The 12,611-nt window shown below is 44.2% G+C and overlaps 1 protein-coding gene across 1 annotated transcript in view; it reads left to right on the top strand.

The window, feature by feature from the left end:
* Positions 1-12,611, top strand: part of LOC101658401 (gamma-aminobutyric acid type A receptor subunit pi) — a 52,170-nt gene that overhangs the window by 9,196 nt on the left and 30,363 nt on the right. The window contains exons 4-5 of the mRNA XM_004696781.2: positions 7,242-7,309; positions 9,189-9,406. Of these exons, the coding sequence (XP_004696838.1) occupies positions 7,242-7,309; positions 9,189-9,406 (286 nt within the window). The remainder of the gene's footprint in view (positions 1-7,241; positions 7,310-9,188; positions 9,407-12,611) is intronic.

Genomic DNA, 12,611 nt, shown 5'->3' with positions numbered 1-12,611 from the left:
TGGCTGTATAGTATGTACTAAAGTCAGGTAGAGTAAGACCTCCCACTGTGTCCATCTTCTTGAGGAGTTCTCTGCTAATTCTGGGCTTCTGGTAATCCGTTTTTACACTTATTTGAAGAAAGATGAGGGTAAGTGTATCGAGATTGCATTAAACTTATATAGTGCCTTAGGCAGAACTGACATATTTACTATGTTGACTCTTCCAATCCACAAGCACGGGATATTCTTCCATTTGTTGAGGTCACTCTTGGTTTCTTGTAATAGCGTTCTGTCATTTTCCTCATATAGATCTTTTGTTCCTTTAGTCAGGTATATCCCTAGATATTTCCATTTGTGCTTGGCTATTGTGATGGGTACCACCTTTTTGATCTCCTCTTCTGTGGTCTTCTCCGATGTGTATAGCAGTCCGATGGACTTCTGTTTGCTGATCTTGTATCCTGCCACTCTGCCAAACTCCTCTATTGCTTCCATTACTCCCCGTGTGGAGCTTTTTGGATTTTCCATATATAAAGTCATATCATCTGCAAATAATGATAGTTTTACCTCTTCCTTCCCCAGAAAAATACCTTTGATGTCTTTTATTTGCCTATGCCTTATGCTAAAACCTCTAGTACGATATTAAATAAGAGTGGGGACAAGGGGCATCCGTGTCTGGTCCCCTTTTTCAGTAGGATTGTGTTAGTCTTTTCTCCATTGACTACCACGTTGGCTGCTGGATTTTCATATATAGCTTTTATTGTCTTACAGAGTTTTCTTTCCATTCCTATCTTCTCAAGTGTCTTAAACAGGAATTGGTGTTGGATGTTGTCGAATGCTTTTTCTTCATCTATCAATATTATCATGTGTTTCTTATAGTTTTACATGTCAATGTGGTGAATGATACTAATGGTCTTTCATATGTTGAACCATCCCTGCATCCCTGGTATGAATCCCACCTGGTCATAGTGAATTATTTGTTTTATATACTTTTGTATTTTATTAGCCAATATTTTGTTAAACATTTTTGCATCAATGTTCATTAGGGATATTGGTCTGTAGCTCTCAATTCTTGTGGGATCTTTGCCTGGTTTGGGTATCAGAGTTATACTAGCTTCATAGAAGGAGTTCGGGAGTTTACTGTCTTTTTCTGTCTTCTGGAAGAGTTTGTGTAGCATTGGGGTTAGTTCTTCCCTAGATGTTTGGTAGAATTAGCCTGTGAATACATCTGATCCAGGGGATTTTTTTGTTGGTAATCCCTTGATAACCTTGTCTATTTCTTCTATTGATATGGCTCTGTTGCGATTCTTGACATCCTTTGGGGACAGTCCAGGGAGGGATTGTTTTTCCAAGAATTTGTCCATGTCTTCCAAGTTGTTGAATTCATTGGCGTACAATAAGTACTGTGTAATTATCCTTTTGATTCATTAGAGTCTGTTGTAATGTCCCCTCCTTCATCCCTCATGCTTGGTGTTGAAATTTGCTTCCACCTTTCTTTGGTTAGGTTTGCCAGCGGTCTGTCGATTCTGTTTATCCTTTCAAAGAACCAACTTTTAGCAGCATTAATTTTTTCCATAGTTTTCTTATTTTCCCACTCCTGAATATCAGCCCTGATTTTTATTATTTCCTTGCTTTTGCTATTAGTAGGATTGTCCTGCTGACTCTGCTCTAGTTGTTGTAAATTTTGTGCCAGCAAATCAATCATGAGTCGCTTTTCCTTTCTCGGGTGTGCATGTATTCTTATGAAACTTCCTCTGATAATTGTCTTTGCTGTGTCTCATAAGTTTTGGTACGTCGTGTTCTCATTCTTGTTGGTTTCTAGAAATTTCTTAATTTCATCTCTGATCTGTGCCAGTATGCACTCCTTTTGCAATACAGAGTTATTCATCCTCCAATTGTTTGCTCTTGTTTTCCTCTTCTTCCTTTTGCTGATTTCCAGCCTTATGACACAGTGGTCAGAGAGAGGTCTGTATGATATCAATGTGCTTAAATTTATGTAGATTCCCCTTATGCCCCAACATGTGGTCTATCTTTGAATATGTGCCATACGGGCTTGAAAAGAATGTGAATTTTTTGTATTTGGATGAAAAGCTCTGTAATTATCTATCAGGTCAAATTGTCTAATTGTAGTGTTTAGATCTCTAGCCTCCTTGTTGAGTTTCTTTCCCCGTAATCTATCTTTCTGAGAGCGATGTAGTGAGGTCACCCACTGTAATTGTTGAGGCTGATGGCTGTTTGCGTTGCATTGTTTTAGAGGAGCCAGGTGCCATTTTCCAGGGAGTCGAAGAGCACTGGCTCTTTCTGGGAGACTTGTAAGAATGCTACAGTTAATTTCACTATGGGATTAGCCTACCACTTTATCCTCCTGTGACTTCACTCTCAAAGAAGTGCCCCAGAAGGCTGGTGGGTTACCTGCTTTGGTGTAGAACACCACAGATGGTAGGCGGAATTTCCCTGGCCAGGTAGATCACTGTGGATGTTGGGCAGAGGTTCCTTCAGCATCTTGGAACGTTGATTAGTGTTGGCAGAGCTGCCTTCGGCCTTGTGAGACACTAAGGTAGGTGGGAGGAAGTTCCCTCAGTCACATGGTCCCACAGAGGAAAAATAGGAGCTCCCCCAGCCACACAAGCAGGAATTCCCCAGTAAGAAGTTGGGCAGAGTATCCCCTGGTGGAGGTCGGCAGGGCTTTCCCTAGCCTCGGGCTAGTTGCACAAGGTGGAGCTCACCTAGCTGAGTGTGGTGCAGACGTAAATGCCCTAGGCTAAGGGAGTGGTCTGGAGGTCAGCAGTGGAGTGTGAGAGAACAGGAAAGAGACAAAGAGGAGTGGGGGGAAAATGAAAAACTAAGCCTGCTGAGACTATGTGGGGATAGAGAGAAGAGAGGGAAACAAAAGTAACAGTATAGGTGAGCCCTGATCCCTGTCAATGGGGCATCAAGCATTTAATCCCTGCCTGGAGGCGGCAGCAAACTGTGGCTGCATTGAGATTAAGTCCCTGCACTGGCTCTAAATGGTCCTGGCTCCAGCCGAGACAGTGGCGGAGCTAAGGTCAAATCCTAGCCAGCCTCCACAGTGGTAAGCCCAAAGTCCCCAGCCCCTCTGGATTTGTGCCTACTTATCTTTATGATGCTACTCCTGCGATCCATCAGTGTTGAATTTCCCTCTTAGTAACTCTCATGGGCTTATTTCTGCAGAGTCCCTCTGGTATGTGTTACTCCATTGCCATCTTCCCGGAAGTCTATCTTTTTCATTTTGTTCCATGCTTTACACCCACTATATCCAAGACCTTCTAATGTGATCCCTTTCAGAGAAGTTGGTGCTGATTGCAGTTGGTAGTTGGTAGTCATAGCTAGTAGTGGTAGTTGATAGTGGTAGCCAGGTACCCATCTAGTTCTTCAGGCCTCAGGGTTGTGGGGACTGATGTTGGTGTGGTCCTTTAGTCCATTGAACTGAGTGTTGAGTGGAAATGCCTTTGACTGCAAGGTCAATCTAAGTGTGTTTGGAAAGGCTGCCAAGGAATCCTGGAACCTGAGTTGTGCATCAGAGGAGTCTCCCTGAAATAGTCTTGCCTCAGCATCCCTTCAGGCTCAGTCACTAGTTAGGCCAGATACCAACTAGGTGGTGATACAAGCCTAATGATAGATTCCATAACTCAGTGGCTGGACTCTCCATCAATCACACTTCCTTCCATCAGAGATCTAAGAGATACAATTTCATGACTATACAACCAGGACTTGTGATCCTTATGTGAAGAGAAAGGGCAGTGCTGGTTAAGTACCACCATGCCTGGTCACTGCCCCTCGTCCCAAGCCTCCACCCACCCATCTATCAGTGAGGTTTATCACAGAACAGGCTTCAGTGAAATAGACTAGGAAGAAAGGCCTGGCAATCAACTTCCAGAAATCCACCAGTAAAAACCCTATGGATCACAGTAATCTGATTCATAGTCAGCCCTTGGGATAATGCAGGATAGGGGGTTACTGTGAGCTGGGACTGGCTTGATGGCACCTAATAGCAACAACAACACAGCCAAACTTCCATCAAGTTGATTCCAACTCATAGTGACCCTGTAGGGCAGGGTAGAACTGCCCCTGTGGGTTTCTGAGACTGTAACTCTTTATGGGAATAGAAAGCTTCATCTTTCTCCAGGAGAGCGGCTGGTGGTTTTAAACTGCTGAGCCGCCAGGGATATGAGTAAGGGACCTAGAGAGAGTTGACATCCCTTGACTTTCCTAGACCCTTTGGAACACTAATGACAAGCCTGTGCATCTGCCTGACACCTAGGTTAAGCCCACTCAACAACTACTCTTGCCTCCTGTGTCCCAGTTATGTCTGGGCATGGTCCTTCATTTTCACCTGCTCACTGGCCAACAAGATGCAGGAGCCTTAAACCGAGTGCTCCCTCTGAGAACAAATACATCTAGAGTGGACTTAAGGGATGTGACACCCAGAACTTCTTGGGGGTGAGAATGGAGCAAGGGTCCTCAGTCAAAAGGAGCAAGACACAGTGTTGCCTTTCCCCTGATTATGAACTTCCTAGAGCCTCTAAAAGGAGCCTCCCTTTGTGGGGTAGCCTGGAGGTCCACAGAAGGGCTGTTTTCCTCTGTATTGTCTGCCCCCATGGGCTCTAGGACCCTGAGGTCCTTAGGAGATAGGACTTCCTTACAATTTTTTCTGGGTCCTAGCAGGACAAAGCAGAGGTTGACAAGCAGGCCAGAGTGAACAGGGCCCAGGAATTGGCTCTGACCTCTTTCCTAGGAGAAAGCTGCCCTCTGGTGGCACAGCTAAATTGTATAACCGAGCGGGGAAGAAGGTAGGCCTGACTACAGAGCCTAGAAAAGAACTTTGAAAAATACAGTGGGACTGAAGCTCTTGTAGGTGATCTGCCCTCTGGAAGAACAATGAACGTTGACCAACTGACCACCATGTTCCAGGCCCTCAAGACAAATGCTGTCACCTTGCCAGTATCACCCTTGAGGATAAATTCTAGGAGCCCTATCTCACAGATGAGAAAACAGTACCACAGAGGTTTAGCAATGTGCACAAGGTCACACAGCTTGAAAGCAGACAGCCAGCAGAGAATTCAAGCATCTCTGTCTAGATCCAGCCTTCTCTTCCTGCCACTGTGCCATGCTTCTTTGAGCAGCAAAATCCACTCAGCACCACACACTTCCAGTGTCTGCCATCAAAGACTTCCCCCACTTTCCACATAGTATTAACACCTAATAATTTCTTAATTGCCTGGGCTCTACAACTCCACTCCCAACTGCCTTATTTCATGGCTTGATTTCCCTAGATTAATCAGGAGCTTTGTCTGATTCCTACCAATTACAGGCTTATCTCATTTTATGGCTCTTTGCTCTATGACACTTCACAGATAATGTATTTCTTCCCAGTTGAAGGTTTGTGGCAACCCTGCGTCGAGCACATCTAATGGGGCCATTTTTCCAACAGCGTGTGCTCACTTTGTGTCTCTGTGTCACCCTTTGGTAATTCTTGCAATATTTCAACATCTTCATAATGCCTTTGCACACTTAATAGACTGTGGAATGGTATAAACATAACTTTTACATGTACTGGGAAGCCAAAGCATTCATGTGACTCAGTTGATTCACACGAATCACTTTAGAGCAGTGATCCAGAACTAAAACTGCATTATCTCTGAGTTATGCCTGTAAATGTCTCTAAGCGTCTTTCAATTTCTGCCTTTCCTTCTCCTGGTTAGTGCATTACTCCAGCTTCTCCTGCATAGAAAGAAATAAAGAAAGAGAGAGAGAGAAAGAAAGAAAACCTCACTGCCATCAAATCAATGCCAACTCATAACAACCCTGTAGGACAGGGTAGAACTGCTCCTGTGGGTTTCCAAGACTGTAACTCTTTACAGGAGTAGAAAGCCCATCTTTCTCCCAAGGAGCACGTGACTGTTGTTTTCAAACTATTGACCTCAAGGGTCACAGCCCAATGTGTAACCACTGAGCCACCATGGCTCCTCCCTCACACACCAATGACTGTTTGTTTCATGTGTATGTTATTCCATTAATCTGGTATGCGCAGTGAGTCCCTTTCCAAAAGCAACCAAGACTAGGGAAGAAATGGGTGGGGGGAATGGCATTTTGGGGACACCTAATAGTACATGATGTGCACATGCTGAAAATTGTGTACAGATGACTTTACTTACTAGCGCTATCTCTGGGTGTGATAAAGGGTTAATGTACTCAAATGCTAACCAAAAGATTGAAGGTTCAGATATGCCCAGAAGTACCTTGGAAGAAAAGCCTGGTCATCTAGTTCAGAAGAATCAGCCATTGAAAACCCTATGGTGCAGAGTTGTACTGTGAACTGGAATGCACCCCACAGCAGCTGTCTGCTTTTTCTGGATTCCCGGCTGCAGAGAAGTGGTGACATGTCTCCGCTCACCTCACCATGACCCTCTGTGTCATTGTGTTGCCCCTAATTGCAGGTGAGAAAACTGCAGCTCTGAAAGATGCAGTAACTTGTCCAAGCTCATGAAGCAGTCATGTCAGTGCACGTCGCCGTGATGCCAGGCCAGCTCTCCTTTCACACCAGTAGCCTATGAAGAATAAGCTCCCTCACCTGGCTTGGGGCCTGAGATTGCTGTCTTTAGAGCGGAGACTGGGCTTTCTAGAGTTCAACCCATCTGCCAAGGCACCAATATTTCTAACATGTTCTTTATGTGTGACCAAAGAGAGAAGGTTCTAGAACTCTAAATAGTTTCGAGTTTTAGACTTGCTAGAGAGTACATGAAGAGGGGAAACATGTCCAAGCTAGACAAGAACTCAATCATGAGCATCCTGGAATGCCATCTTGTGGCAAATTTACTTAACTGAGGAGAAAAAGAAGTCTATATTCAATCAGTCCAAATCTTTACATTTGTAAATGATCAGTTCTTTGCAAGCACCATAGGAAAATTTCCCTTTATAGCAGCAAATACTTCACCACTGCTTTCTTCAAACTATGCACCAATGATATAGAGCATGTGCCCTTGTGTATGTTAAGATAACTATCTATGTATGTATACTTTTTATAGAAAAAGGAACCACACTATATACAATGGTTACTCCTGGGAGGGAAAGGGTATTTCCAGGGTATTTCTAAGTTTTTAATATTTTCAACAAGCAATTATTATTTTTATAATTTTTATAATTCTAGGCTTCTTGTTTGTTTGTTTCTGTTTGCTTTTTGTAGTACCGGGAAATCTTCTATTTGCCCTCTGTTTAAGGCTTTCCTGTTTTTCCTTCATTCTTAGGTGAACCAGTTCAGATAGCAGTGACCCTCGACATTGCCAGCATTTCTAGCATTTCAGAGAGTAACATGGTAAGTGTTGTCACCTCGTGTTTCATGGGAGGAGTCACAACTCTTGGTTTAACGGGGATACACATTCACACAAACCAGTCCAGGGCAACTAATAGCATCCACCTCTGATGCCAAGTTGTGTGTGATGGCTAACAAATCCCACTCCACAGGCCACCTGCATCCTAGGGGAATCTCAGCTTCCCCTCGTGTTCAGATCACCATATCCCTTAGTTCTCATCCCTAGACACCCAAGGCAGCAGGTACTGAGTGCACTGGAAGCCACATAACTCCCTCCACTTCAGACCCACCAACTCCAATACTCCTTTGGATTCTATAATTCACTGAAAAGGCTCACAGAGCTCACAAGAAACACCAAACTTGTGATAAACCTTTAATATAGCAAAAAAAGGTTACAGATAAAGTCATGCAGAAGGCATGATTTGGTATGTTTTCTGTGCATAGTCACAACAAATATTTGTTTGAAAAGACAAAACTGCTTTCTGCACCTCCCAACTTCCCAGGCGCTGAAGACAGAAGAGAAAGGCCTCCTCCATTCTGAAGGAGAAGCTAGAGACTTACCCCCAAAATCAAGATGGTGGAAGATGCATGTAAAACAGATTTCTGAATAGCAGGAAGAAAGTGGTTCAAAGGTCAGGAAGAGAGAAACCAGGGAGTAGAGTGGGAACATTTGACGAGGGGTAAAACTCAGGGAACAGTATGAAGGTCAGTGAGGAAGTCTGGCTCCTGTGCAGTCCTTCACAGAATGGGAGACAAACGGATCAAAACTAACACTGGGTAACTGCTCCCAGGGGTCTGCTCACTACAGCGGACAAGTCAAAGACAACATGAAACTAAAGGCAGTTTGTTCAAAAGACACACTGTTGATGGTGCTGGGCTATCAGAAAGAATAGTGTCTGGGATCTTAAAAGCTTGTCTGAAAATGAGCAGCCATCTAAGTGAGGCATCCACTAAGTCCACATGGAAGAAGCACACCAGCCTGTGTGATCCAAGGATTAGAAATTATAAAATCCAAACCCGAAGGATGGGATGGTATCAGTGCTTAAATTCTGAACACCTGGTTTGCAAACAGCTATGGATGAAAGTGGAAGCACCAGATCCATTTACAAGGTCACCACACAGATGAAGCACCCATTGAATCCCCTCTGACCATAGTCCGGGGATATGAATAGCCTTGCTGTTAGAGAACATTGTAATTTGTAAAGTCTATTATGGCAAATGTAATTAAGCTCCTATTTTCTGCTTTCTTTTCAATTGAAGTTTTCTCTGTCTTGTCACTGTTGCTATGTTTGTTTCTTTCTTGTTTGTGTTTTTATGACTTCCTGTATATGAAATTCAGGATAGATAAATCTGTTGAGACAGTAACTGGATTAATAATTACCTAGAGCCAATGCAGGGGAGGTAGGGCGGTAGGGCATGGATGGGGAGCTAACAACAATGAGTACAAGAAAAAACATTCTGATATCAATTGTGGTGATGATTGCACAAATCTCCTTAATAAGATTGAGTTATGAAATTCTATGCTATGTTAATTATATGCCAATAAAACTATTTTAAAAAGATGACCCACTGGACAGCCAAGCCCTTAGCTTCAAAATTTGATGGGCCCTATGTCATCTGGGAGCAACATGAGCTTCCATGCTAAATAAAGTAAGACTATGAACAGGGTCCTCTGGCATTCCTTTTGGGAAGTGGGAGTTATTATACAGAATAAATCATTTTTCACCCTTTGCTGCAGGCCACTGCCTCAAAACATAAGCTTATTCACCATCGTCTATTGTAGCATGTACTCTTGATCTAACATAATCTTTTTCCTTGCATTTTCATTTGCCTTCTCCTCCCACCTGACTGACTATTTTTCCCTGTTGACTCTTTCCCTCAGGACTACACAGCCACCATATATCTCCGGGAGCGCTGGATGGATCAGCGGCTGGTGTTTGAAGGCAACAAGAGCTTCACTCTGGATGCACGCCTTGTAGAGTTTCTCTGGGTCCCTGACACTTACATCGTGGAGTCCAAGACATCCTTCCTGCATGAAGTCACAGTGGGCAACAGGCTCATTCGCCTCTTCTCCAATGGCACAGTGCTGTATGCTCTCAGGTAATGGGCATCTAAGACCTCAAGGTTTCAGGGGAAGCAGCTGGAGGAAGCGGCATAGATACGGATTTGTTGAGTGGTTCTGACCAGCATGCCAACAACCATCCTGAGATCCCATACTCCTCCTGCTCCTGCTTCCTTAGATCTTCATCCCTGTAACTGAAAGACCCTCTCCCAGTGCAGTTTAGTTCAATGAGCATCTGTGAACACCTTCTCTGGGCCAGCCCTGTGCTGACTCCTGAGGATACAGAGCTGAATAAGATACTGCCCTGTCCTCCAGGACACAGGGCATTCCAAGGTACCAGTAGCCTGAGTTGGGAGAAAGCTGATGGTTTGGGGTAATGTTAGAGCAATGGTCCCAAAGTGGGATACCACCCACACCTCCAGGGGGCCCTGGGACAATTCAGTGGGGAGGGCTCTAAAAGCAGATGCCTACACTTTACCCTGGATCATCGGCTATAGTGGCAATGTTTTTCATTGCCAGGGGCACACAGAGTCATTTTGTTTCTAATGAAGTTTGGGAGCCTACGTGTTACAGGATGCTTGCACAGGACTCTGAGCTGAGTCCCAGAAGATAAAAGGGAGTTGTCAAGGGGAGAAGCCAGCAAGCAGCAAGAGAAAATGGAGAGCTGCATGCAAGGAGCTGGCCTTCCGTGGGGCTCAGCGGGACTAGGGAGTGTCCAGAATACACCTCTGTGTGGCTAGGTCACTTTTTGCACAGACAGAGAAAGGCCACCATCACCTACAACCTTTGTCTTCTCCTCAAATTCTTGAGGCCAAAAGTTCCTCCTATCCAACTGACCAAGTGGCTGGGGTTCTGGAACAGGAAAGATGTTCTAGGCACCTCATGAGGCAGCTCCAAGAGAGGCAGCCATCCCTGCCACTTAGACCTGTGCAAACCCAGACACCAAGAGGCCTTGGCAGAAGCCTAGGGACCAATACTCACAGGGCTTATCTTTAATCTCAAATTAAACAGGCAGAGACTGGAGGTTTGAAAGCAGGGCCAATCTAACTAACACTGGATTTCTGGATTGTTTGCCAGACACACTTTAGCTCTACTGGAATATACAAAGGCCAAAGTTCCAACTTCTCCTGTCCAAACCACCCCCCACTTCCTACTACAGTTAACACCAATGCCCCTCCTTCCCCATGTCTCCATAGTGTGTGTGTGTGGGTATGTGCGTGTGTATTCACATAACACTATCTTGTACACTGACTTGTATGGAATTAAAAATAGCAGATAGCTAACAGCTCTAGAATCAGACAGATTTAGGTGCAAGTCCCTATTCTGTCCCTTAGCAACTCTGTGACCTTGAGCAAGTTATTTGACTCTGAGTCTGACTTCTAAGCAATGAAATATGAATAGTATTTCCTAAGGAGCACACAGTGAAGCACTTAGCCCAGGGACTGGCGTGTGGTTCGCACTCAGCATATAGCGTCATGATTGTTATTCTCTGTCCCCAGTGTCACAGTGGTTCTGAGTTGTGCTGTAATCCAAAAGCTTAGAGGTTCAAAACTACCAGGCACTCTCGCAGAGAAAGATGAGGCTTGCTATTACCATATAGAACTACAGTCTCAGAAACTCATACAGACAGTTCTATCTTGCCCTGTAGGCTCACGATGGGTCCGAATTGACTCAATGGCAGTGAGTTCGCTCTTTTGGTTCCTTACAAAAGTTCAAGCACCTCATACTCAGACCACATCACTTCGCCTGAGCCCAGCACCAAACCCCAAACCCCAACTCACTGTCATCGAGTGAATTCCAATGCATAGGCACCCTGTAGGGTCAACTAGAACTGCTTCTGAGGTTTCCAAATCTATAAATCTTGATGAAAGCAGACAGCTTCATCTTTGTCCCACAGAGCTGCTGGTGAGTTTGAACTGTCAACCCAGGTGGTTATAAGCCCAACACTTAACCTGCTACACCACCCAGGTGCACCAAGTACAGTGCTAAATAAAGAATAGTTACCATAAAGTCAATTCTGGCTCGCGGCGACCCACATGAGTCAGAGGGTTTTCAATGGCTTACTTTTTTGTTTTTAACTTATAATTTTTATTTTATTTTTTTCAAAACCATCTTATTGGAAGCTACTACAGATATCATACTGTCCCATAGTTCCATCACATCAAGCAGTATTGTACAACAGCTACCACAATCAGTTTCAAAACTTTCCCTTCCTTCTTGAACTCCTTGATATCAGCTCTCCTTCAACCCTCCTCTCCGACTGTATCAACTGGGAACCCTTATTCTACTTACTGTCTCTGTAAACCACTAGGCCTTCTTCCAAGGCACCTCCAGGTGGACCAGAACTTCTCAGGTAGCGACTGAGTGCCATGCTTAATAAATCAGGAGTGCTTGATAAAGGAGGAGCAAATAAAGAGGGAAGGAAAGAGAGTGGAATACATCCTGGCCCACCAAGCCCCGAGGACAATATTCCTGCTCAAAGTAGCCAATGCACAGAGAGGACCAAAGGGCTGGCCCCACCAGGAGACATGACGTCCCTCACTGACCCATAGAGCTATGGGGGACAACACTGGAGGCACAGTGCAGGAATTGTGCCCAATCTGCCCCACAACACGGGAGTCAAAACGCTAAAGGCATACAACATAGCAGTAAGGGGAACAAAGCAGTGAAGTCCTCAGAGAATTCCAAAAATAGACTTTGAGGTCAAGGCTTGGCACTCCATCAGACTCGACCAGAAAATACTCCTAAAGATCAACAAACAGATCTGGAACTATTTCTAGGCTTTTCATTTTTTGCCAATGATTTTTTTCTTTTGTTTTGTTTTGTTCTGTCTTGTTTTTGTGCATATTATTGTCTCCACATATATATCTAGATAACATAGGTGGGATAAACAATCCGGAGGAGAAAACAGGACTGACAATTCAGGGAGGGGAATACAGGAAAGGGGGAAGGTTAGGGGGAGGGGGGGAAAGGGTGTCAACAAACCCAGGAACAAGGGAACAAGTGATCTAAAAGCAATGGCAAGGAGGCCATAGGATGCCTGGTGCATCTTGATCAAAGGCAATATAGCCGAGAGGAATTACTGAAACCCGAATGAAGCCAAACATGATAGTGAGACAAGAGGAAAGTAAAAGAAAATAGAAGAAAAAACTAGGAGGTGAAGGGCATTTATAGAGGTCTAAGTATAGGCATGTACATATGTAAATATATTTATATATGACAATGGGGAAATAGATGTATGTA

Source organism: Echinops telfairi, unplaced genomic scaffold (assembly GCF_000313985.2).
Source record: "Echinops telfairi isolate 266 unplaced genomic scaffold, ASM31398v2 ScPeMD7_7469;HRSCAF=8507_0, whole genome shotgun sequence".
Classification (NCBI taxonomy): Eukaryota; Metazoa; Chordata; class Mammalia; order Afrosoricida; family Tenrecidae; genus Echinops; species Echinops telfairi.
The sequence above is the reverse complement of the archived record's forward strand: the minus strand, read 5'-3'. Positions and strand labels throughout refer to the sequence as shown.